The following is a 25,124-nucleotide window of genomic DNA, read 5'->3' on the forward strand; positions in this document are numbered from 1 at the left end:
CTCCTCTGCCCACCTCCTCCTCCTGGCCCATCTGATCACTGTGGCATTTTGTCATCCACGTCCTCGGATGCTTCAGCTGGGAGCTGCTCTTCGCTGTACAAAGCTCACGTTGACTCAACTCTTCTGCGTGCCTGTCTGCCACTCCACACACCTGGATGTGCCACTCCAACCACTGTCAGTATTTCACTCTGTGCTGGGGGCCTGAGCCAGGGAGAGAAGCTTGAAGGGGCAGGGGACAGCTCTACAGATAACTGAGCTCTCCCAGCCCTGCCTTGGGCTTGTCCAGCTGCTGGTTGCCTTGCTCTGCTGTGACACGTTTGCCCACTGCTGCACCTGTGTACACACATGCTCGTGCCTCACATGTGTGTGCTGCCCCGTCTGCTCCCTTCTCTCTTCAGCTGCAGTTTGATCCAGCTCCCAGACAAAAATGCCTTATCAGTGACTGGCTGGAGAACTTCCCTGGGGCTGCAGGGCGAGAAGTTTCTCAGGGCCCAGCTTCATTCCTCAAGCCTTGTGGGTTCACGAGGGAGCTGCTCCCACCTGCCCTCTCCTCTCCCTCCTTTTTGCCTTTCTTCAGGTGTGAGACAGCGTGGTGGGCACGGTGGGGGTTAACCCCCCCATGTGCTCTGCATGATGCACACCGCTGTGACGAGACGCTCTGATGTGCCATCGGCGTGAGGGCAGCAGGGGGACTTCTGAAACTCCTTGCACAGCCCCCACTCTTCCGAGGCGTTCTGTGTATATTGTGTTCTTGTGTATATGGGTCAGAGATGTACAATATATGTCCTCCATTTGTAGCAGATATGATTTTATATTTATAACGTGGGTCCCTCGTTCTCCCTGTCCTCTCCATGGCCTCCCACCTCCCCTCTGGAAGTGGGGTGAAGTCAGAGCCACGGGTATTTCTGCCCTGACGTGTTTGGAGTGTTGAGTTTGTCAGGAAGGTGTGTGTCAGAAATGTGTATCTCGAGGCTTCCCCTGCAACGAGGAGTGTGGGAGTTGGAAGGGGATGGGAGCTGAGAGCAGGTTGAGGAGATACAGGGTATGGTGCTGCAGGGCACCATGGTGCCAGTGCCACCAGTGGGCTCTTGGGCACCAAAGATCCCCAGTGCGGTGCTGGCTGTGCCTACTGCTCCCTACAGTGCGGATGCATCTTCCGAGAGAACGCAGCCAGAAACCACCCTGGGTTCTTAAATGAAACCAATTGTGAATGTTTTATCAGGCTGGTTTCCTTCTGTCTCCCTCCTGCGGAGGGCTGCAGGGGGGGGGAGAAATATGACCCCCACATTTCTTGGGGCAGAACATGGAGGTGCCCTGTGGGAAGGGGCAGCAGGGGCTGAGCATGTGAAAAGCAGAGCCTTGTTGCCAATAAAACTCCAGTGTCTCAAGAAACTGCTTTCCTAATCCAGAGTTGCTTTTTTCTTCTTGGGCAGTTAGACTTCTCCTTTATTTCAGTGTGCACCTTCTGTGGTTTCTCTGAGCCAGACCTTTGCTGCTCTTTGGCAGTTTGACATAACTCATTAAAAAAAGAAAAAAATATCAACAGGAGCTCGGGCTGAGTGCAGGACGGGGTGGTCTGGCACCTGCTTGTGTGTGGACTGCACAAAAGCTCCTTCATTGCCCCCAGGGCCTTCAGGTAAGTCACATTCCTCCCTCATGCCTTATTCTCCCACTCCACAAAACCTTTTAGCACCATACTAAGGGAAAGCACTAAATGTCTGAGAGTTGAAGTCACAGCATAGTCCCTGCCCCCCCCCAAAAAACCTGAGACCCTACAAAGTCACTGTAAGATCTCTGCTCTTGTGATTTTAATCCTTTCCCTATGGCTCCTCACTTTCATTTCCTGTATTTCTGGCTCACAGGGAGAAGCTGGGGGCAGTTGCTGATGGTTCCAGGCACGGGAGATGCCAATGTCATGGAAACTTTTTTATCCACAGAATAATTCAGTAAGTCATAATTTCATTTGTTCAAGGACAAGGAAGAAATGATGAAGAAGGTGGAGGGAAGGTTTTATTGGTATGTAATAATCCCACCCAAAAATGGCAGCAGGGAAGTGGAGGGGCAGGCACTGATGTAGGGCTGCAGAGAACTGCTTTTCAGACCTTCCCTAGGAGGAAGCTGCAGGGACCTTGATCCTTCTTGCAATAGGTGGAAAACATTAACAAAGATGTTAATAACTCACCTTTTAATGCATTCATGTCTTCACATACACTGCAGGTGTATGCCAGGCAGCTGTGCACCGCAACGCCCTCCTGGCTACAGAAACTGTCCTTCATTCATTCTGCTGGGTCAGGTCACACATGTGGAGGGAAAAGGAGAAGGCTTGGAATCTGCACAGGGAGAAGAATGCTCCTCAGGGTAGAGTGATGCTCAGAGAGCCACACTGGAGCACGTAGCTCCCATCTCCATCTGTTGGAGGACTCTGCCTGTATCCTGGTACTACAGGAGCCCCCAGGCCCACAAGCAGAGCCCAGAGATGGGATTCACACCCCACGTTCCCACTTCCCATCCCTATGGGGCTCTGCAGCCACCCCAGGCCAAGGACTGCCAGATGGGTCCCCTCCTGCAGCAAGGAACAAACTCACCTGCAGGAGGCACTGGAAGCACTGTGAGGCCACCTTCCCTCCAAGTCCTCCTTCCCTTTGTTCCTCTTCACAGCTGCTTCATGCCTGCATCAGCCCATGTGTGTCAGCTGTGTGCAGCAGCAGGTGGGCTGAGCTCCCTCTGCTACAGGAGGGAGAAAAGAGTGAGTGGGAACGGCAGTGCCTGATCAGGAACCAGGGAGCCCTGCTCTGCCTCCACTTCCCCCTCAGCAGGGATGTGGCACTGAGCAGAGCCTTCACACATCCACAGCACCTGCTGCCACCACTGCCTACCCAAGAAGCACAACAGCAGAAATCCTTTGTTTAATACTGTAGAACATTTATTTCTCAGGGAGAAAATATAGTCTCAGACAGTCAGATTATAGTAGGTAAAATTAGCCTTTTTTTTCTTTACAAGCATAGATTTTCTTATTACCTCTCTTATACCATCTGATATAAACAATTCTAGAAAGCAAATAAACTCACTTTCTACAATAAATAGAGCAATCTGTGCTTTACAGCAGTGACAGTCACGTCTCGGTCCCGTAGCAAACAGCAGATCAGCCACTTCCCATTCTGAAATGTCATTTAAAAACAACCAACCAAAAAAATAATAATATCCCAGATTCTGAAAACGTACACAGGTCACAAGTCCACAGCTGAGTTACCACCCAGAGAAGTGTATGTTCCTTTAAATAAGTTACACTGTGTGCATATAAAAGACCCAGCGACACGACTGAGGACTTCAAGAATGGTGACAGTAAGTCTCAATAACTTAGAGCAGTACTGTACAACTATATACAGAACGTCCTTCCCTCGCCACACCCCAGAGGCATTATTTCTATTTGTACAAAATCCTATGCCCCATCTCTGTATGTGAAAGGAATCTTCCTTAAAGTGTGGCTCCGCGTCCCAATGTATAAGAATTGGTATTTCTAAAAAAGTAGACCACGTAGAAATGGCAGTGATTACTCCCCACTATTCATTATTATTATTTTGACCCCACATTCTCTTCAGTATGAAAAAGTTAAAATAATAAAAAAATATCGAGTTAAAAAGCAAAACGGTGATATTCAATCTACAATCTTGCTCTGCACCTTTGGTTCTTAAAATGGGAAAGCAGAAAAAGGGAACACACAACAGAAGAGATCAGAGAAATTTTAAGTCCTTGGCTCATAGAAAAGGGTTTGTCGTCTGTTTCCAAACATCGGCTGCCTATTTTTGCAACGCAAACTCAGAAAGTAAAGAGGGGCTGCAGCAGAGCCAGGCTGGTTTGTTTCTTAATGGATGACAATGCTGGAGACCCACACAGCAGGAAGGGATGCACGCATGTGAGAGAAGGCAAAAAGGCAAAATGGTCGTGTGCTCTACTTAGTGCTTGGTTTCAACCCAAACCAAGCCAGAGGAGAACTTGAAAGAGACAGAAAGAAGAAAGGAAGAGGAGCCTGACACCAAATGTGCATCCAGCAACACAAGCGATGCATCTCCCTCCAACCCTGATCAACCTCAGTGCCTGCAGAGCTGCCCCAGCACAGGCACCTCCAGAATCAGCTTTGTTTCTTCAGAAAAAGAAGTTATCTTTGCTTAGACTCAAGGCTGTACTAAACCATGGTATGAACTGCTACTGCAGTGAGCACAGTCACCGAAATCAGAATTTAAGTGTGAAACTACCAAATACATTTCTCGGCCATAAATGCACACCAAAAAACACCACAGGTAATTTGTTTTTCATATTTAAAGCTCTGTGCACCTGCATGTATGTGTGTGCAGCAGAGGGGAAAGTTACCAAAATACCTCACTCATTTCCAAACGCAATGCAAGAAATCTAACGTAAAGCACGATGTATGTAGGCAGGAAAATCGTGATACTGCCTCCCTGCTACCATTTCTGTGATGGGACAATCAATTTCATTTAGAAAAACAAAAAGGCCAGTGACGGTCAGAGTAAGTTTGGCACAAGAAAGCCCAGCTGTGATTTCTGTACAGGATCCTGGTTTGCTTACAGGGGCGATGGGTTCAGGGAATGACTCAGGGCTGACTGACACCCAAACTCCTGGCAGCACGGAGGAGGCAGCAGCAAGAAAGTGCGACGAGGTCCAAACATCTCAGCGTCGAGCTCTGCTGCATCAGCTCGCCGTGGCTCCCGCCACCCAGCAGCTTTTCCTAACGCCTCGCTCCTGGCCCCGCACACCGAACATTCCGTCTCCTGCCAGCTCTGCAGCAGGACACACTCACAAAGAACCCCACAGGCTCTCTGGCGCGCAGCGGGCACCTCGAGGAGCGCCGCCCACTGCTGGGAAGGCGGGGCGCTTCGGCCGCTCGGCGCCGGGCTCCCTGTGCCGACACAGCGACGCCTGGAGGAGGACCGAGGACCGGCCGCCCAACGCTCACAGGTAGCTGGAAGGAACGAAGGGATGATCCCCCCGCACGCGGCTCATGTGAATCATGGCTCTGTCATACGCCACCTGCACGGACTTGCGGATGCTGGTTTTTCGTCCTTCCATCATCTTTAGCTTGTCCACAGTGTCATCTACGCCGAGAGGGTAGACCTTGTCACGTGGAAGCCACTGCCTGCAGCAGAAAGGAGAGCACAAAGCCCTGTCACCAAGGGCATCGGGACAGGGATGGGGGAAAAGGAGAGCAAGTACCTGCAGGCCTCTTGCAGCCTTTGGCTGAGCTCTCTGCAGGAGGCAGGCTGCTCCGTGTGCCGGCTCTGCTGCACAGCTGCAGCAGGCCAAGGGATCGGCCCCAGAGCCACCAAGACGTGGCCAAGTACTCCGGCCCCTCAGGAGCAATTAATCACTGGTCACTGTTCTCCCCAGGAACAGATACTTTCATATGATTTACTTTTAAAAAAAAAAAAATTAACCCCCTACAATAGTGCTGTGAATGCTTAAATGCCAGCATTGGACACGGAAGAAGCATCTGCAGCCAAAATACCCTCCTGCACGAGCACTGATTTCTCTTGACTCTCCTTCCTCAAACCTTTCAATTCTCCTTAGAGCTCCAGGGGAAACTGGGAAATTTTTGTATCCCACAGAGCAGCAGATATAGGGAATTCCAAGTAAGTTTTACCACCAGAGAACTCTGCCTTCCAGGAGCCTGTAAGCACCACGGCTGGGGTGAGTGCAACTGCCTGAGTATCATCCAGAAACAGGCAGCTTCCAGTACTCACACCCCATGTCCATGCTGACCAAAAAAGTTGCAAGCCCTCAGTCTGTACCAAGTCTGGTGTGCACTCATTAGCCCGGGTTAAGTATCACACTAAGAAGGGCAGCATCTTTCTGAATGAAGTCCAGCCCCTGGGAGTCACATCTCAGCTCAATGCATTTTACAGGCAGCCAACACTGGCAGCCCAGGGCTCTTCATGTGCCTGAGTAACTTTGTGATGATGTGATCTCTAGGTGGAGGACGTTCTGCTGTTCACCATGGCAATGGAGATGTCCTGTTCTTGGGACTGGGAAAAGCAGGCCATCTTCCTCACTTAGACTTTTCTTGACAACTGCACATTCAAATTCGCCAATTTCCATGTAACATTACTGTAACAGTGGTACCTGTGTGTTCCCCTCTACCAAAAGAGGAAATCAAAACATTCTTCTCTGCCATGGCACTCACCAGAGGCCCCAGCCTGTCTGCATCCACTCACCAGGTTCTCTTGTTGTCAAAGAAAAGGACAAGGAAGAGCTTCTCGCCTGCCTCTGTCTGTCTCTGCTCCCCCAGCTTCAGCACATCCATGGGTGGGACTGGGATGGGGACTCCATTGTGGAGCAGCCCCTCACGTGGCATCTTGGGATCGATTATCTGGTGACACAGGAAGGACATTTAAGCACAAACCCTTTCGAGAACTGCAGAAAATGCATTCTTTTTCCTGCTCTTTCAGTCTATCCAAGCTAGATTATTAAAATCTACTTAGGAAAATTTTTTTACAAAGAGACACTGAGGCAGAGCAAGCAGTTTTGCTTACGCATCCTATCTTCAAGGCTTCTCCTGTGGAAGGGAAACCAGTCAGTCCAAAAACCGAGCATGTGAACTTGGGAAAAGGAAAAGGAAGTAGGTTCTGTGTGGATACAGGTGCACATATGATAACTGGTCATTTAGTACAAAGTCAGCATTGTGTTCAGCAAAGGATTTCCCTTCCTCTCCAAACTTGCACAATAAATTCAACATCAGTGCTGCACTCAGCAGGCATGACATATTTCACAGCAGATCCATTTTGGTGCAGTTCTATTGGCTTCAGTGGAATTGCTCAGATCTACAGTGCTACAAGATGTGAATCGGAGAGCGAACAGGAGAGGAGAGACCTCCTCCAGTCCCTGGCACCGAGAGAGCAATGTTTTGTGAATTCTCTCCAATGCTCTGAAACAGTGAGCACAGGAAAAATTAACAGTGCAAAGGGAAGAAAAAAGCCAGCCACATACTGCATGGTTTTGGGAAGTTTTCTTTTACGTCTGGCTACGCTGCACACTAGTGCTGCGTTCTGGGCTGCCTGCACTGCTGCTACAGACTGCAAGAGAGCAGAAGGTACTTACCAAGGCAGGGTAGGAGGGATAACCACGGCACTTTGCCCACACAAGCTCCAAGGGCTCCAGCTCAGCCTGACTCTCAAAGGACATCAGGAGAGTTCTGCCTAAGGGACAGAAGAATACATGGCTTAGGAGGGCCCAAGGCCCACCAAGCCGGATCTGTCCTCAGTGAAACTGATGAAGCTGTATCTGAGATTGCTTTGGGCCACTGTTCAGAGAGCTCTTTTTCATTCCTCCAAAATGCAAATGCCCAGACTGCTGTGATGTCACTGGCTTTGGGACTATTTGATTTTTGCAGGAAATGCCTGGTTCCCATTGACAGAAGTGTTAGCTAACAATTTTTTCAAACTCAGGTAAGAAACGTTGCAGGAGATCCATTCAAGACATGAATAACTCATCTGCTAGCTCCTGGTCAAGGAGCAATCTGCCTTACTGCAAATCTCACAGCAAGCAGTGCTTACATCCTGGGGAATGGACAATACACGACTTTACCAGAAGTCAAACCGAGTCTGGAAAACACTGAACACAACACGAATGTACTGCCAAGCCAGATCTGATGGGCTTCACCATTATTACATGACAAACATATTCATCTGTTAATGAGATAATCTTGTAAGACACAGAACAAAATGATATTAGTTCTACCAATACAGCCCCACTCCGTAAGTTTATCTCCAAGCAGGGTGGTGAGCACTGGGTGCAGGCAGTCAAGGCACTCCATCCTAGATCCTGCAGGAGGGTCAAAGCTGAATTCTGATTCAGCAGCACCATCATAAACCTGCAGTAACTCTTTCAATGACAAACCATAACCAAGATGAGAGTCTGGTCACAGGAGTGCTGCTACATTACTGCACTGCTTTGGGTAGTTAGGAGTGCTACTTACTTACACCGCTGTACAGCAGTCTGACAAAGATACTGACTTTGTTACCAAGACCTTGAAAAGAAAGACAGCAATAGGAGAGGAAACAGCTATGAAGTCATCTCCAGAGAGACATCTCTTATAATTAGGATTTACTGTTTGCATTGCACTGTCGTGACAGAGAACTCGTTGTAAATCTGGAGAGGGCAGCGCCAGGCACATCACTCCAGACTAACAGTAAGCACCTACCTGAGGAGAACTCAGGGCACAGGCAACCAGCACAAGTGAAAGCAGAAGCAAACACGCAATAGCCTGAATTAGTCAAAAGCAGCATGTTAACACACAGCACAGGTCAGCATCCTGCCTGCGTAACCTGGGTAGCTCCTGCAGGACTGGCTTCCAACATGCACTGAGAACTGCTTCCCCTGGTTCGGGTAGGATGTCAGCCCTCCTGTGCTGCAGGACACGACAGAGGTGTCCTGTAAAGCTGAGCTCCTGTGAGCCATTCTCACCTGAGCTGCCGTAATCGGAGTCTCCATTCACACCTTCCAAGAAGGGCACCCGAGAAAGGGCTGGCTTCCCTCGACTTCGCTTAGGAGGCATCAAACCACTGTCAGAATAGGGAAAAACAGATTACCCTTAAAAACACACCAAATAAACCGTCCCCAGCTGTTTATAATTTGGAAGTTAACTGCACTAGTGCATCCCTGGTGTGATAAGAACACCGAATACCTGAGCACAATGTCTCCCCTGGTGCAAGCACATTGGGCATCATCTCAGCTTCTCCATGAGCAGTGAAGGGGGCCAACAAAAGCCCTGTTGTTAACACAAAGAAGGAACCCAACCAAGGCTTTGTACTGCACAGCTGACACAGTGATGCTTGGAAGTCACATGAGCTCACTCAGTTGTGCACAGACCTCAAAGAGGACAGAATAACACTCCAACATGGTGCTTTCTATCAGCAACAGTCCACAGCCTAAACATGCTTCCACTTCGTTACTACAAGCATTTCAGAAAACGATCCCACGTGAAGCAATCATGTCTTTTCCACTTATTGTAATTCTTTTTCATAATTTCCTAAAAAAACACCCAAATGCATTTGATGCTCAAAAAGAGTGGAGAAAAAGCAGTAAACAGAGCTGCTCATAAATGGAATAACTGTACAAGTTATCCAGGAGACATAAGCTTGTTTTTTAATTCCTTGTTTTGTGGGTGTAGCATAGCTCTAATGTAATTTTTGCTACGTGAATTGCTTGCAATTACCACGATAAGCACTTCTATAGCACTTTTTGTCTTCATAAACACCAACTAACAAGCCCCCACACTCCCCTGTGAAATGTGAGAGAATTTCCTCTCTCATTTCCCTATGGAGAAACTGAGGTAAATACGGTGGATCCATGAGGTCAAGACATGGTTTTAAATGTGAGCTTCTGGCTCCTGCTCCTGTTCGGAGTGAGCCATGAAGGATTTCAAGGGCCCCCACGGCACCACAGCTATGCACGAATCCACATCTCTCCTTTTTGTACCCAGTGAGGCAGCCCCCTGTCTAACAACACTGTACTGAAATCATTTTGTGGGAGACCTGCACCTTATAGAAGAGGCAATGACGACTTCTCTGAATGTTTGGGCACAAAGCACGTAGAAATGGGGAGAGCTCAGTGAATGTTCAGTTTCACCTGTGGTGCTGGGCTGGTCACTTGAGATCAAAGCACTTTGCAGCTTTGGCTCTCAAGAAGCCCAGGAAAATACACATCAGCAAAGAGAACGTACTCATACTGAGAAACAGAAGTGTAACATTTTAAAATCAAGCACTGTTTTGAGACCTATGGCACAGCAGGACAGCACAGAGCCTGAAAGGCTAGGTTTTAAGCAAAGAAGTCAAATGACAGAAGTCAAACCAATTAATCCAGAAAGGAGGTATTCTGGGGAAGAGCACAGAGCCTTACCTGCAGGTTTCAAACAGCAGCCCACTGCCCACGCTGGGGCTGCGCTCAGGGTCTGCGCTGCTCTCTGCGTGCTTTGCAAAGCCATTGGTGACTCCTGCCAAGGAGACAAATGGGAACTGGCTCAGAGAAACACCACCAACACACAGATACCAGCAAGGCCTGATGATCTGCTTCCAGAAAGGCAGGATCAGCCACAAAGACACTGAGTGCTTTAAAAGCAGAAAAGTTCTGCATTGAGTTCTCCAGACTCAGCTGGAAGCAGAAGGTGACTAACAAAAATTATTTCTATTCACCACACATGGAGAACTAGGCAGCTTTTGAAGAAGTAAGTGCTAGAAAAGTGTTTGGAGACAGTAAAGGAGCCCATGAGTTCATCAAATGCTCAACAGCCACACAAACGGGAAATACATGCCAAGGCTACTATTATTTTTCCAGCTTTAACTAGCACAAGGAGCACACTGCTGGGAAACACCTTGTTCTGACAATCCTGATCACCCTGACCTGCTTCTGCAGTAACACAGATCCGACATACCAGACACTCCCTCGGTTAGGAGACATCAGTTGTGTTTGAAACGGTGGAAGGACGTGAATCACAAAAGCAGTGCTGCAATTCAGGAAAAAAACACTGCTTCATCAGCAGAGAAAAAAACATCACTGCCTAATTATCAGTGATTTTCTGGTGCCATGCCTATGCTATTCCATTTTTAATCTCAGCTTCTCTTTCTAAGCTTTATCCACTCCGAGTAACTCCTTTTTGCTTTCTGTACTGGCAGGCAACAACAGCAAGTCCCTGTAATACTATAATGTGATGGAAAGCACAGTAATAACAGTAGAGTAGCACAATCCTAGACCGCAGCAAATAAGGATAAGCCCAAACGTAGCAGCCACAAATACAGAAATGAAGGAAGAAAAGCTGCCTACCTTCAGAAGGCCTCAGGTAGGCAGGGATCTCCAGAAAGATACCCTCACCTCCATTGCCAACCCTAAATGAGGTCTGAGAATGGTGGATCCTGGCTCCACTCCTTCCAGTCAATCAGCTGCATTGCAGGCACCTGAGCTCTCCTGGGTTGACCCTGCCTTCCCACCAGCTGCTCCATCAGTGCTTCAAGCCCTAACTTAGCATTTCCACCACAGTCCCTTCACCAGCAGCTTCTCCTTGGAGAAGCCCTTTGCGTCTTCTTTAACCTGTTCAGGTGAGTAGTTCCCAGTGTTCAATTGCTCTCCTCCCACTCTATTTACCAACAAGCCTCTGACAGCCAAATAACTTTAAGGAGATATCTGAAGTACGAGCTAGTTCAAATATTTCGTGTGGGAGCTGTCCCACGATGGCAGTTAACAGAGAACTGAAAAGCAATCACACTGTTGTCACTCAAATGTTCCTTTTTACCGCATGTTTTTCTAAATTTGATCTCAGATGCTTGCAGGTCAAATTTGAAAAGAACATGCTCAGTCTTCCCAATAATTTTATCTCAATCTCAGAACTGAGGGTTGTAGCTGGTTTAAAAGCAATGTTTACCATCTCTTACTGCATTGGTCCACTGCACACTTTCAACCAAAGGCACCTTTCTGCAGCAAGAAACTCACTCCTAAAAGCGGCCTATGCAAAGCTTCCCATGAGTGCAGGAACACCAACATTTCTCATCCCTTACTGGAAACATCAGAGCCTTTAGCCAGGCCATTCAACATCTTTGCAGGCAGCTGGGCTTGCCCTTCCTAAGGTGGAAGACTTTCTTACAGTAACCCTGCTATAACTGGCAAAAAGAAGAATAAATTGTGACCCACCCTGGATTTCATCTCGTTATTAAATATCTAAACCAGAGGTGTCTATAGCTGAGCTGTTACCACAAACTCCATGAACAGTCAGTGGAGAATAAGAGTGCAATTCATTACAGACACGTCTTGTCAGCTCTTTGTTAGGAATCTGCAGAAGAGAATGGGCTTTTCTCAAGCACCTCTGGTTACGGCAACTGTGTCACCTCCACACACAGAGTTTCACATAAGCAGCTCAGACGCAGCATTCCTACTCTCAGCCCTAAATCTGCAGTTTCCATGTGGACAAAGGGAAGATAAATCCCATGGAATCACCTCTCTGCCCTGCCTGCCTGGGTGATTTCTCTCCATCGCTCTCGCTGTAATTCCTGCCCTGTGGCCGCTTCCGGGTTTGTCGCTCCCCATTGGCACAGGAGGGCAAAAGCTGCTCGCGGTCCTCTCCATTCTCCAGGGAGCAGTCCAGGCCTTTTTGCAGCTTCACCCCATTTTTAGCTTTTTTAAAAAGAACAGATGTCCGTCGGCCCACGCCACTGAAGGGGGGGCTCATGAGGCTGTCTGCAGGTGGCAAGGCGAGTCCGTTCAGACTGTTGTCACTGAGCAGGAGCTGGAAAGCTTGGCTCTCCCGCTGCAGTGCCTTCTTGTCAAAGAAATCCCTGTCTGACATCACCTTCTTCTGCAGCTGGTTCAAGGTCTTGCTGTCATGGATGGGTTTGAGTTTTGGAGGGTCCTGCAGCAATTCCAGCTCTGAGAAAGAGGGTGCAGGTCCTGTGGGCTCCAGGGTGGGAGGATGTGGGAGCTTGGCATCATCTGCAAAAGGAATAAAGAATCCACTTGAACATTTTTAGAAAGAGTTATTCCTAGAGCTACCAAACCACTCCTGTCCCTGTAGTATGAACAGCAGCTGTTGCCTGCTGACATGCACTGAGAGAACTGGAGGCAGCGCCCTGCTACAACATCTCACCTCTGTCCCCTTCCTCATCCTCTTCTCTCGACGTTTTATCCAGCCCCTCTTCCCACAGAACAGGTTCCCCATTGGCCACGGTCCTGCTCTGCTGCTGGGCCAACTTCTGCCGAACAGAGTTGATCTCCCGTCTCAGGAGCCGCATGCGTCGTGTCCGGGCGCCGCTGGACCGCATAGGGCTCACTATGTCCAGCTTCTCAAGCAACTCCTTCAGCTGGGCCTCCAAGGTGAGGTGAGCCCTGTTCTCTGGCAGCAGGATGTTGTCCACTGCATCAAAAGAAATTGTAACAGTGAAGGGAAAGAGCATGGCTTTTTGGAGAATGGAACTCCACTCGTGATATTTGGGATCACAGCCATGCCTCATTACCATCAACGCTATTTATGAACCAATTGCTTTAGTTTGGGTATTTAGGAATTGTTAACTTTAGAGTTCCAGACTTCCTCCATTGGGTAATGAGCAGCTGAATTAACTTGCACTGTCTTCCCGCTCCCATTACTGTCCCAGACACAGCAGCTGAAGAAGTGTCTGCAACCTACACAAGACAGCTTGCAGTCCAGGTCCTTTGCAAAAATGAATGGGAATAGAAAGTCTTCCCTAGGACTGCTTGGGTCCTGTACCATAATCCCATATCATCCCCTTCCAGCCCATAGCAATTCATCTAATCTAGTTGGTCTACCCCTGTCAATTTGCTACCTACAGTGAAATGTTTTGCACTTCCTGTGCAATTCTAGAATACAGGTGAAATCATGTCAGTTTTTCCATTGTGTTCTGCTTGATTATTTGCCACGTTTTAACCAGGAGAATCACAGAAACGGAGAAGGAAAACAGTCTCACCTCAGCCCCTGAACAACACAGAACTGTCTTCATAATAAACTGCCACAAGAACATAATGATCATTGCTCTGATTTACACTGAAACATATGATCTTTGCTCAGAACAAAAAACTCTAGACCCACATTGCACTCTTCTTTAACACACTAAGTTTGTAATACATCCAAGGCAAATATCAAATATCACAGGCAGATAAAATACTTTTCTGAGGCAAACATGCACTGGAAGAGCTGGAGCTAAACTGTACCTAGCTCCAGCCTGCCTGAAATCCTGAGGCTACGAAGGAGTCAGATACATGCTTATGTAAGTGGAAGGATGGAAAAATTCTGTTCTGTTGAACCGTCATCATGGTTTTCACACAAACTGAATGACACGCTCAGAACAAGGCACGCGGTTACGATCCATCCTGAAAATAAAGGTTAATAAAACTCACCATCCTCCCAAGAAAAGCGGTAAAAGTCCTCGGTTTTGGGTGACTCGGGCAGGTGAATCCCCACATCAGTGTCAAAGCCAATGCTTTCAGCCTGCCGCCGCACATGACGCAATATCGCTCCTCCGAGGTCTCTGAGCCGGACAGCTGCTCGGTGGAAAATCGTGTCTTTAGCATTATACCTCATGCAGTTGGTAACTATAAGGTTAAAGTCTTCCTCAAACTCATCCAATGTTCGGTACAGGTGGGACTCCAGCTTCCGCCTCATGGTGGAAAAATCCATTGGGTTGGAAATGAATTCCAGGTAATCTGGAACCTAAACATATAAAACCTGTACAATTACAAAAACCATTTACTAGCCAACTAGAGCGCACCCATCATAAGCACTCTGAATGCCCTTTCCACCTGCAAGGGACAATGCCAGCACTTTATTTCTGTGTCATCCAGGCAAGGCACACATATTGTCTCTCCAAAACATTACTCGTCTGAGACGCACTGAAGCTTCCAGAAAACAAACCAGAAACCTTATTTTGGCCTAGAAAGATACCCACACTGTGAGTCCTCTGAAATATTCTTTAGTCCACCAGCAGCTTGGGATAAGGTGGTTTGTGCTTCCCAAATTATGACAGTACTTGAGTTTCTGCCCAGCAATACCTCATCTCCAACCCATCAGACACCCCTAGGAAGAAGACTTGCCTCATCCAAGTTAACAGGCTCTGCAAAGATCTGGGCAGCATCCTTTTCCTGCAGCAGGTCCAGTGTTGTGCGCAGAAGCACATTGAATGGCGTCAGCCGTAGCTCCATAGCAGCCTGCTGAACCTTCACCTGGGAACAGGAAAACAGCGATGAGCACAGTTACCAAGGATGGGACAAGCAAACTTTTCTGCTGGTTTCTCCTGAAACATCAACTCAGCTCCACTCAGCGGTGGAAACCTCAGGTCATCATCACACCACTGGCCTGCAGACTCAGTGCTGAGAAATTTCTGGCAAACAGCTTGTCCTCTCCTCTCCCTGTGCAGGATGCACATTAATAGACAGCAAATAGACTCTAAACTTTTTGTATGAGGAACTCCTTTTTATTCAATCTCATAGAGCCAAAACAAGAGGAAACCCCATAAAATTAGAAGATAATACAACTGAAAATGAAGACAAGATGCTTCTTGTGCTGGTAAATCAACCTGTAGAACTCCTTATCCTGAGATACTACAATGCCAATTAGCAACGTTACCAAAAAGTTAGAACTATTTAGGCGTTTACACAAACAATATCCATAAGTAGAGCAGTGAGTACAAAGTTTAACATACAAGATCTCACACATCAAGGCAGAGCCAAACAACACTGGTTAGAAGTAAGCAAGTTTCCCAACAGATTTTTTACACTCTGTGGATTTTCTAATACTGTTTTGATTTCAAGGAAACAGTTTGTAGTGTTGTTTTGATCTCTTACGCTGCAACTCCACTCAAAGGAGAGTGGAACAGGATAATAGTATTTATTTCTCTTTTAACGTTTTAGTTTCTTAGATCTTATATTCCCTCATTATGTCATTAAATCAACCACTTCAATAGCAAAGGAAAGCAAGTCTGTGTACACAAAGCAAACTGTATCTGCTAAGACATGCTTAGCAACAAGGCAGCATCAATAAGAGAAAAACTGCTTCTTCTCAAGAAGGGATGATAGAGGTCGGAAATATAATTTACCATTAGGTATGCAAATACACTTTCCCAGCACTCTGCAGCCCAGCACTGATTCTGAGGACGGAGGCTGGGCAGCACAAGCCTGTGACGGAGGGACAGACAACCGCTCTGCACATCCGGAAGTCAGAAAAGAGAAAGAGGCTCCACAACACGTGGTGCTCGCATGGTGCTGAAGAGCAACTCGACAGCCAAAGCTACCAACCTGCTCCCGTTTGAGTTTCTCCCTCTTACGGATGAGCTCAATGAGCAGCCGGGCCCTCTCCAAGTCATGCCGCAGTTTCTGCCAGTATTTAAGCTCTTCCTTCACTGCACTCGTCTTCTCATCCTGCTCCTTCTGTAACACATAACAGTGGGATAAGATGAGGAAACAACTGGCTTCCTTTGTTTTCTCCTCTTTCATAGGTGTCCTCCATGCATTGCTCTCACAGTCTTCCTCTTCTCTACTTGTCTTATTGTTCAGATTATATCACCTCCTTCTCACAGCGTTTCGCTGCAGAACACACAACAGCAGCCTTTCTGGATTTCACATTATCTCAGAAGTTAGGCCTGAGTCATACTGTAGCTAAACTCCAGGAACATCCTGCATGCTTATTTACACTCTCCCTGCCTTTATATCAAAGTTCATTACAGAGGCTGGAAATTCTTTTTGTTGGCTGTTATACATCGAAGAAGCAGCCTGAAGGGTTTACAGTACAAAGGCAAGGCAGGCAAAAGTATGGCAGAAAAAGAGAGCTATTACTGTCCTCCAGGAAACTGAGCCACAAAGAGATTCACCAAAACACACCGGAACAGCTAAGCCGGGGAGATGAGCTAACAGTTTCCAGGACACGGTTCATTGGTTTCACAACGTAGTTCATCCTTCCCTTCCTCAATCTGTAGCTTTCCAAATGGTTTTGAGGCTATAGCTGAAGTGTATACACTTTTGTATGACTGCCAAGGGAAGGATGAAAAATGCTTCACATGATCTAGATGGCTTATATTTATAGAACATTTGTTTTTATGAACTTGCTTATGGTAAGTACTTAACGTAATGCACCAAGGAAATGTCGAACTTCCCCAAGCTTCAAACTGATGAGTGGGAAATATTTTCTTTATTTTTCATCCAGAGCAGTCTTTATGCAAACCAAAAATCTATAAATTCCTCCAACTACAGTAAAAAGATAGATGTACAATGCACAGTAACTAACTGGCTGTGTCATGGGGCAGAGTCTTAGTATTTCATCACTTCACCAACTGCTTGTGCCAAACACAGTGCTGTTTTACAGCGTCAACTGACCCTGGATGCCAGCTCAGAGGAGGAAGGAAAGAAGGCCAGAGCTGATGATTATGTCTAAACTTGCTTATGAGTGTTCATGGAAGGGTCAGAAATTCAAGCTGCAAGAAGAATGATCCAAACTGGAATTTGGCCAGGACTCTGGAGCTAACACCCATTTTCTCAATGAGTGCATCCTTAATCACTAGTGAGGGATGTGGTTCTTTGACTCATCTGACGGGTCAGAGCAGCAGGGGCCCATCTTGCCTTTGCACAATCCCAAGTCGCCTGACTCAGGTGGAAAACTCTTACCTGCTGGCTCATCATCACCAATTCTGGTGACACAGTGACATCCCACTGATACACTAACTCAGTTATTTAGATACTAGCAAACCAACAGGAGAACAAAAGTGACTCAAGAAGAGCTACTGTTGTGTGTTTTTAAAACTCTTAAAGGGCTTTCCCATTCCTAACTCCTGTTGCTTGCCATGCTCTGGAGCCAGGGGACAGGCTGGCAGAGCTGTACCTGCTCAGCATTCCTCTGGGACTGGAGATGTGAGTGCAGACGTCGGATCAGGGGCACTCCATTCCTCGCCTGGCGCTTCAGCAGCCAGTAGTTGTGGAGCCTCTGCATGAACTGGCTCTTCCGCTGGAGAGAGATGTCCCTGCAGATTTTGTTCAGCCTAAAGGAAGCAAAGAGGTGTCATGGAAACAATTGCAAAGCAATTAGAACCCTGGTGATACCATCTGGCTTCCCAACGATGCTTTATGGCATGCAGCTTTGTGCTGGCATGTTGATTTGTGCTCTGAACCACAGCTGCAACTGGTACGATCTGGGGCCTCCAAATTGTGAAGATACATATGCTTACTTTTCAGACTACAACCCTATTTCAGCAGCAGTGAGGCTGGAGGTTCTAACTAGTTGCCACAGCAAAGTACGCAATCACCAATTCAGCTCTAAGGATTAACTTCAAAACTACCCCTGCCAGAAGAACTTGACTGGGGTCACTGTGATGTTCTTAATCTGGACTCCTGGACAGGAGCCCAACAATAATACAGTGCCTATTTTAATCTTTTCAAACCATTCATTAGATTATACATGGTGTCTTATCAGCAGTTTTCCAAAGTTTGCCTATTGAAATACTGGCAACACATCACCACACTTCCTCAGCCACCAAACAAAAACTCAGCACTGTTTGAAAGAGAGCTTGGAAAAAAAGTATACAGCCAGACTCTAAGCTGCTTGCAACACGTACATGTTTAACATGTTCTGCAATAAAAGGAACAATTAAGATGCTATGAAATGAGGGGATTAAAAAAACACATCAGTAGGAAGATGACTTCCATTCAGCTGCCAGCTTGTTTCACAGCCATGTATGTAAACCTGTATCCTAGATGCATGCTTGCCTGTGAGGTACCACCAAAGATCTGTACTATGTAACATTTTGGGATTGTTGCTTGGCAAAGCAGGGAAACCAGTGCACAAGTGGCACTTACATGGAAGAATGCTGGTGAGGAATGTTCCTGCAGAGCACAATTTGAACACAGTTACTGCTAGGTCTGGACTGGAGAGTGCTTCCAAGTTCAACAAAGAAAGGGACCGAGACCTCAGAACAGACCCTGTTCATCTTCTGCTGTCCAGCTCCAACACTCACCTGTAAGAGGGAATTTGTGCAACTGTCACCATGGGCACAGATGAGCGCCCATCAGTCCCCTCACTAGGCTCCTTTTTGATCTTCTGCTTCAATTTCACTTGGTTCTTCTTTAGGGACCCTTTGGGAGGGCCAGAATTGCCTTCCTCCTCCCTCTCCTCCTTCACAATGCCCTCCTGCCTCCCACTGGTAGCAGCTGAATACCCTTTTTTCACTGTTCCAGGTGGGGAATGGCTCTCGCAATAGGCAGTCTTACGCACAGTGAATGTTGTGCCGTTGATGCTGGTCTCCCTCATGGGTTCAATCTTCATGAAGAGACCAGCGCGCTGGGCACAGGTGACATGGAAGGCAGTGTAACAGTTTACTTTGTGGCATTGGATAGCAGCTCCCATGCCTTTCTGCTTGCAGATATAGCATGTGAGCTTCCATCGAGCTGGGGGAATGTTATTTATCCCTTCAATGGGCTCCAGGAACACAGTGTTTGCAAAGCAGACCTCTGGAATCCAAATGGCACAAACCACATGAGCCCAGCGGCCATCACTGGTCTGCTTGAAGGCTCCACCTTTGTTTGGGCAGAGGACACAATCAACAGGATGAGAAGGGGACTGTAAGCAGCAGCGGCAAAGCCACTGCCCCTCAGGAATGTAGGGCACACCGTAACACTCCTGGTGCACAGCCAGATTGCAGATATCACAGAACAGGATGACATTGCTGTTGTGACACTCATCGTCCATGCAGACACAGCAGAACGCGTCCTCATCGATGACGGACTGCTGGGTGCTGTTGTTCCGGCTCTCAAGGTACGACTCCTTTTCCAAGCGGTCTACCAGCAGCTCAAAAGTTTCAGCAGAAACCATCCCATAACCATCCTCCCTTCTCTTCTCATTCACCATTTCCAGCCATGCCAGATCCTCTTCATCCATGTCATACTCCACCTCTGCATCAAGGTCCTCGGGAGGCTTTTCAATGTATCGGTAGTAGGCGGCAGGGAGAGGAGGGGCATCTGACTGTTTGAAGGAGTCTGTCACACGGAAGTTGGGCTGGGGTAAGTGTAAAGATGTTCCTGATGTGTATTTGGAGCAGGATTCCTTCTTCTTGCCTTTGGAAGGTGTTTTCTTGGATTTTGAAGGGAAAAGGGGCTGCTCGCTGTTTTCCTTATTGCTGTTGCATTCTGTGATGTCCTGGGCGGTCAGTTCATCCTCGGTGATGATTTTTAAGGGATCGTAGATGCTGATGCGGTGCAGCCGCCCGTCGATGTCTACTTCCACAATGCGCTGGGCCTGAGCGTACGTCAGCGTCTCCCGAGTGGGCGAGCACTTGAGGCTGTAGGGTGAGGGAGAACGCCGGCCCTCCAGGCTCTGCCGTGATCTTCTCTGAGGCTTCCTCATTGTTGCGGTCCACCAGAGACCTGCAACAAACCAGTACCAGCATGAGCCACGGAGACAAGCAGACAGGAGCAGCACAGACTGAAAAATGCACACGGCATCACAATAGAAAAGCATTTCAACTAAAGGCCTCAGCAATTTCCGGCTTGCAGAGTTTACTTCACCTTAAATACAAGCAAGTATTGGATATATCAATCATTTCTGCAGCGTATATCAGAGCAAGGCACAGCACCCTCCAACTTTCTCTACTTGCAAGCCAGGAAATGTTTCCCATACCAACAGATGAGAAGAGTAGAAATGGGTTTTAGAGAATGTCATGTAAACACTTCGCTATGCACTGAGATCAGCAAACTATCCAGATCCTCAGAAATGCAGACAGTACTCATTAAACCTGCTTGCAGCATTCAATGTTTAGTTCACACAGGCCAAGGAGTTCTTCTCTCTGTTCTTTTGCCTGTGAGTTCCCAGCAGTACACATAATGAGCTAAATATTAGATCTGGTTTTCCAGACCTAAAGGAAAGCACTCCTCCTGCCCTACAAAAGCAGTGCCCCCTGCCAATCTTTTCCTTTTTTTTTTTTTAGCTGAGCTCCACATGAGAACGTACACCAGCAGTGCTCCCTCAGTTCAGAGGGAAGTTCACCCATATCTCCATCCCACTGCCACTTCTTCCTTCACCCACATTGAGAAAGAGTTCCATGGTCGAAAAACCATCTACCAGCTTTGCCTTCCTTTCTCCTGAAGTTGTAGCTGGTTTCTCACACCATCCTGCAGACAGAATGTGCACTGAGCTAACCCGTGTTCTCCACATCATGCAAAATGGGTTAGAAAAACCTGTGAAGAACCAGAGGATGAACTGAGCAATGCAATGGGTGCTAGATGCACATCCTTTCTTCTCTTTGGCAGAATCTACAAAGAAGTAAAAGGGAACGAGTATGGGAATGAGCAATATGGATCCAGATGGACTTACAAGGCTCAGCATCTGCCCCTCTGAAGCCACAATCCACGTTCAGGCCCCTGAGCTGCTTCGCCATGCAAGATCCACAGGGGTATAAGCAGGAAAGCAGCAAGACACCATCTAGACAAAGCTGTTCTGAGAACTGTGCAATGGTGCCCACGTGGAGCCTTAACTAAAAGCCCAAGCCAGCTCTGCCCTCACAAACTGCTAATCAGCAACAAAGATAATCATTTGAGAGTCAGTTCCAGTCATTAAGGAGCTGCCCAACAACGAAGGGTGAAGCTGAGCTGTCAAGAAGAGCTGAAGAAGGATGGAAAGGCAGCGGCAGGATCCCAGAGATCCGAGGGTGAAAGAGGGAAAGTGGAGAGGAAGCCAAGTGAGTAATGCAAGGGACGGCAGAGTCAGGGATGAGAGTGCAAAGCACAGAAAGAACTAGGCAGAGTAACAAGACAGGCCAAGGAAAGAGAGAGCTGAAAAGAAGAAACGTAAATGTAAGATCTCCCCAAGAAGATAAGTCAGCCCAGAGCTTATCTGTTGCTATGCAGAGGCCTGAACCAGCACCTCACCCTTAGAGCACAGCACTTTTGGCCCCTTTCTGTGGGACCTGCAGACAAGAAAAAGCATTTGTATTTATCTGTCACATTATTTTTTGCTCCATGATGGACTTAACCTCACAAACATCAACTGAGTCAAAGCAAGCATCACCTCATGGATCAGTGCCTGCAAGAATTCATGAAGTTATTCCAGAAAGGAGTAACAGATTCCTGGAGACACTCTTCCCCTGAAAGCACTGCCGCTCTTATCCATGAGTCTGCCACGAGATGACACTTACACTAAGAAACAAACCAGCTTTGGAAAAGGAGTCCAAAATTTCCTCTGCACCCATAGAAATAAGCTGCAGGTGCCACTTTCAGCAATCCTGTAATGATAATTTCCACCTGTAAACATAGACACTGGGATTTTCAGGATCTTTTTGACCTGCATACTGCAGAAATGCAGCTGTACTGGTCACAGATAAGTTCATTTGCTTCAAACAGTAGGAAAAGAAGTTCTATAACCAGCATCTAAAGGCAGCTTGGTCAACAAATGGAAAACCAAGAAAATCCTGCTGAAATATGGCTTGGGTATAACCTGACTGGTGTAACCGAAGAAGATACTGGATGCAAGAAGTTTCATGAACATAAAGACACCGGAGGATAAAGCAATTGGAATGACCTGACCACAGCCATTATTAACATTGTGTTCAGGAAAAACAAGACATTAGCTGATGACTGACTGAGAGACGAGCAAATTTCAGCCAAACCAGCGCTCCAAGGAAGGGTTATTTTACATGCTGACAGAAAAACCAAGAGTACGGTGTTCTTGTAGTAGCTTTAGAGACACAGTCAGTTTACTGTCCAGAGAAATTACCCAAAGAGGGCTTTTTACCACAGTAACTGGCTGCTCTAAACCAACCCATTTGCAAAGCACACAACTACTTAACAATACATAGAAGCATCTAAAACGGCACTGAAATTGCTGCCAGCCAGAACTCACTCAGTGCCTGGGATAAGAATTCCAGCTCATTTCTGAAAGGCATCTGGATATCAGGAAGAGACACAACTACCCACCTCCAGAAAGCCTTGAAAGCAGCCATAAAACAAATTCAGACATGCCAAGATGAAACCCTGTGACCTTGTCTGCAACACAGCAACTTCTAAGAAGCAATCCAGGAATGTTATGATCTTCTCAGCACACTTGAAAACACCTCCCCAGCCACATACAAAAAATCTCTCTGCAAACAGCATCTGTGCATGCTGAAATGCTAAACTGCCTTGACTTCAGCAGGGTTAAACACTCCTTCAGCCTATGCTGCTTTTGTCCTACCATGGACAAATGCTGTTGATATAAAAGCAGAAAGTTCAAAAAGTTGTCCTCTTGCTGTCACCAGTGTGCTCAAGGCTTTCCAAGAATACCCCACAATCCACTTTCACTGTGTACGACGCCAGGAACAGAGGGATAAGTTCCTAGAGAGCACAACTAAACGAACAACGGGGCTGTAATGCAAAAAGCTGCCAGAGCTAAATTTAATTCTATCCCACGAGTTTGTTCTGAAATGGTTCACTTCTTCTGAGCAGCAGTTTTCATGTCTGTGGCGCATAGATGCCTGGGGTCTGCAAAAAGGAACTAAGAAAAACAAGCCCCACCAGAAGGCTTAAATTTACTACAGATAGCTTCACAGAAAAAAATGTGAGAGATCCACATACCAAATATCATTGCAACACAGGAAAAATCCTGCAAAAGTGGATCTTCTAAAAGGAGGGCTAAATACTGCTGTGATCCACACTTGTGCAACGCTGTACCAAGGACCAGAAGCATCCAGTCACACCTCAGAAGACCTCAGCCTCCTTCAACCTCTCTCCTTCCCATGCTGGCAGACAATGATTTTCTCACTGGCAACAGGAGTCTTTGCGAGCCTCTGGAAGACACAAGGCTGCAGCTAAAGGCAGCGATGCTGGGGAAGCTTCCATTGTGGTGCGTGGAGATGTGGCACTGAGGGACATGGTTAGGGGGCATGGTAGGGATGGGCTGGGGTTGGACTTAGGAATCTCAGTGTCTTTTCCAGCCATGATTCTATGTGGATGTCAGAAAAAGCAAGGTCCCTCCTCGATGAACATCTCAGTGACACACAGGGGGAAGGGACCCTAAGCTCAGCTTTAGGTAAGGCTCAGCCCGGTTTCTGCACAGAGCAGACACAGGCTCAGGAGATTTTCTCCTCCTCCCACCCCTCAGCTCTGGAGGGAGGGAGGAACAAACACCTGCAGAAGTATTGAAGAAACACAACCATGAAATTGAATCAACAGTGCCACAGGAAATGAACAGCCTGCAGCAGCTGTCTCCTCTCCAGGCTCCTCTCTCCTCAACCCAAAGCACAGTGCTACACTTCACGGCTGCACTTTCCACAGGCTCCACCACCAACACACGCTGCAGGGCTGCCGAGGGCCTACTCTCCTCTCTGATACCCACACACACTTTATGAATCCCTTCACGTTTCTGTCATCGGGCGGAGATGTGGCACACGCCGGGCGTCGTGTGAGGCTGTGGATGAAGTGTAAGGAGCAGCCTGAGTTTAAGCAGCTCTCTGAAGGAACCTGTGGCAGGTGCTGTCCTAGAGCTCCTCTCAGGAGCGCTGTCAGGGCCACAGCAACCTTGCTGGCACCGATAGGGTCAAAACAGGGCACGGAGCGGGCACAAACACAGCGACGAACGCGCCTGTGAGAGAGCCCTTAGCGCCGCGGCCCGCCATTCCCCAGGGAGCGAAAAAAGTCCCCGAGCAGTAGAACCCGGCCGGAAAGAGCGACAGAGCGCGCACACCAAAGCCAGGACGGTATTGGCTACCGCCAACGCCCGTCCCAGCCTCGCCACCAATAGCAACGCAGAGCGCCGCGGGGCTAAAACGGGGCGCGCTCGGCCAATAGCGTGGGAGAAGGTGGGTGGGGCCACCTCTAGCGCCGCGGCGAGGGGCAGCCAAGATGGCGGCCGGGGGGGCCGGTGGACGCAGTGCTGCCCGATACCCGTTCCCGCGCTCAGCGCCGCTGCCCCTCGCTCGGTGAGGGCCGCGGGTCTCTCCCTCCGCGCGGCGAGCGAGCGGGAAGCTCCTCTAGCTGCGGTACAGTGGCCTTCCTGCCGCCTACCCGGTCACCTTCCCGCGACCCCGGCGCAGCGCTGCGTGAGGGAGCAGAGACCCCTGAGGGCAGGGAGCCGCGGCCCGCGCAGCGCGTTACCTCGGCGTCTCCGCGCGCGGTCTCCGCCGTCACCGCCGCCTCCTTATCGTTTTGGGTTTTTTTTCTTTCTTTTTTTCCGTGGTGTGGGGGGAGGGGGATGCTTTTTTTTTTTTTTCCTTCCTTTTTCTTTTTTTTTTTTTTCCTCCTTTAAATCCGCCTCCCCCTCCCCTCCCCCCTGGGGCTCACCCAGCCGGCGGCGGGAGGGGAGGGCACAAGATGTCGGTCCGGCCGCTCCGTCCGCCGCCGCCTCCTCAGCGCCGCCTTCTCATGCCGCTCCGCCGCCGCTTCGCCCCCCCACCACCCCCGGCTCCCCCCCTTCCCGGGGCCCCGCTCCCTCCAGCGCCGCTCCCGCGCTGTGTGAGGAGAGGCGGGGGGGGGGGGGCGCAGGGACACGCACAAAATGGAGGCGGTGGCGGCGGTGCGGCCCCGGCCGAGCGGTGAGGGAAGGCGGCGGGGGAGGGGGCTGCCGCGCTGCGCTCCCCCCAGCCCGCGGGCAGAGACCGCCCGCCCCTCCCGGT

The 25,124-nt window shown here is 48.4% G+C and overlaps 1 protein-coding gene across 1 annotated transcript; it reads right to left on the minus strand.

Moving 5' to 3' along the window:
- Window positions 1–4,968: 4,968 nt before the first annotated feature.
- BRPF3 (bromodomain and PHD finger containing 3) lies at window positions 4,969–24,822 on the minus strand (the record flags this gene model as incomplete). Its single annotated transcript, XM_079546290.1, has 13 exons — window positions 24,607–24,822; window positions 18,504–19,908; window positions 17,375–17,531; window positions 15,799–15,930; window positions 14,599–14,727; window positions 13,906–14,218; window positions 12,641–12,907; window positions 11,995–12,486; window positions 9,910–10,003; window positions 8,476–8,573; window positions 7,111–7,208; window positions 6,228–6,382; window positions 4,969–5,152 (listed from the first exon to the last, which is right to left on the minus strand). Exons 2-13 carry the CDS (start codon window positions 19,886–19,888, stop codon window positions 4,969–4,971), a joined length of 3,504 nt encoding a protein of 1,167 aa, XP_079402416.1. The 5' UTR covers window positions 19,889–19,908; window positions 24,607–24,822.
- Between the last annotated feature and the right edge of the window lie 302 nt (window positions 24,823–25,124).

The sequence above is a fragment of the Tetrao urogallus genome (genome assembly GCF_951394365.1).
Source record: "Tetrao urogallus genome assembly, chromosome: 24".
Taxonomy (NCBI): Eukaryota; Metazoa; Chordata; class Aves; order Galliformes; family Phasianidae; genus Tetrao; species Tetrao urogallus.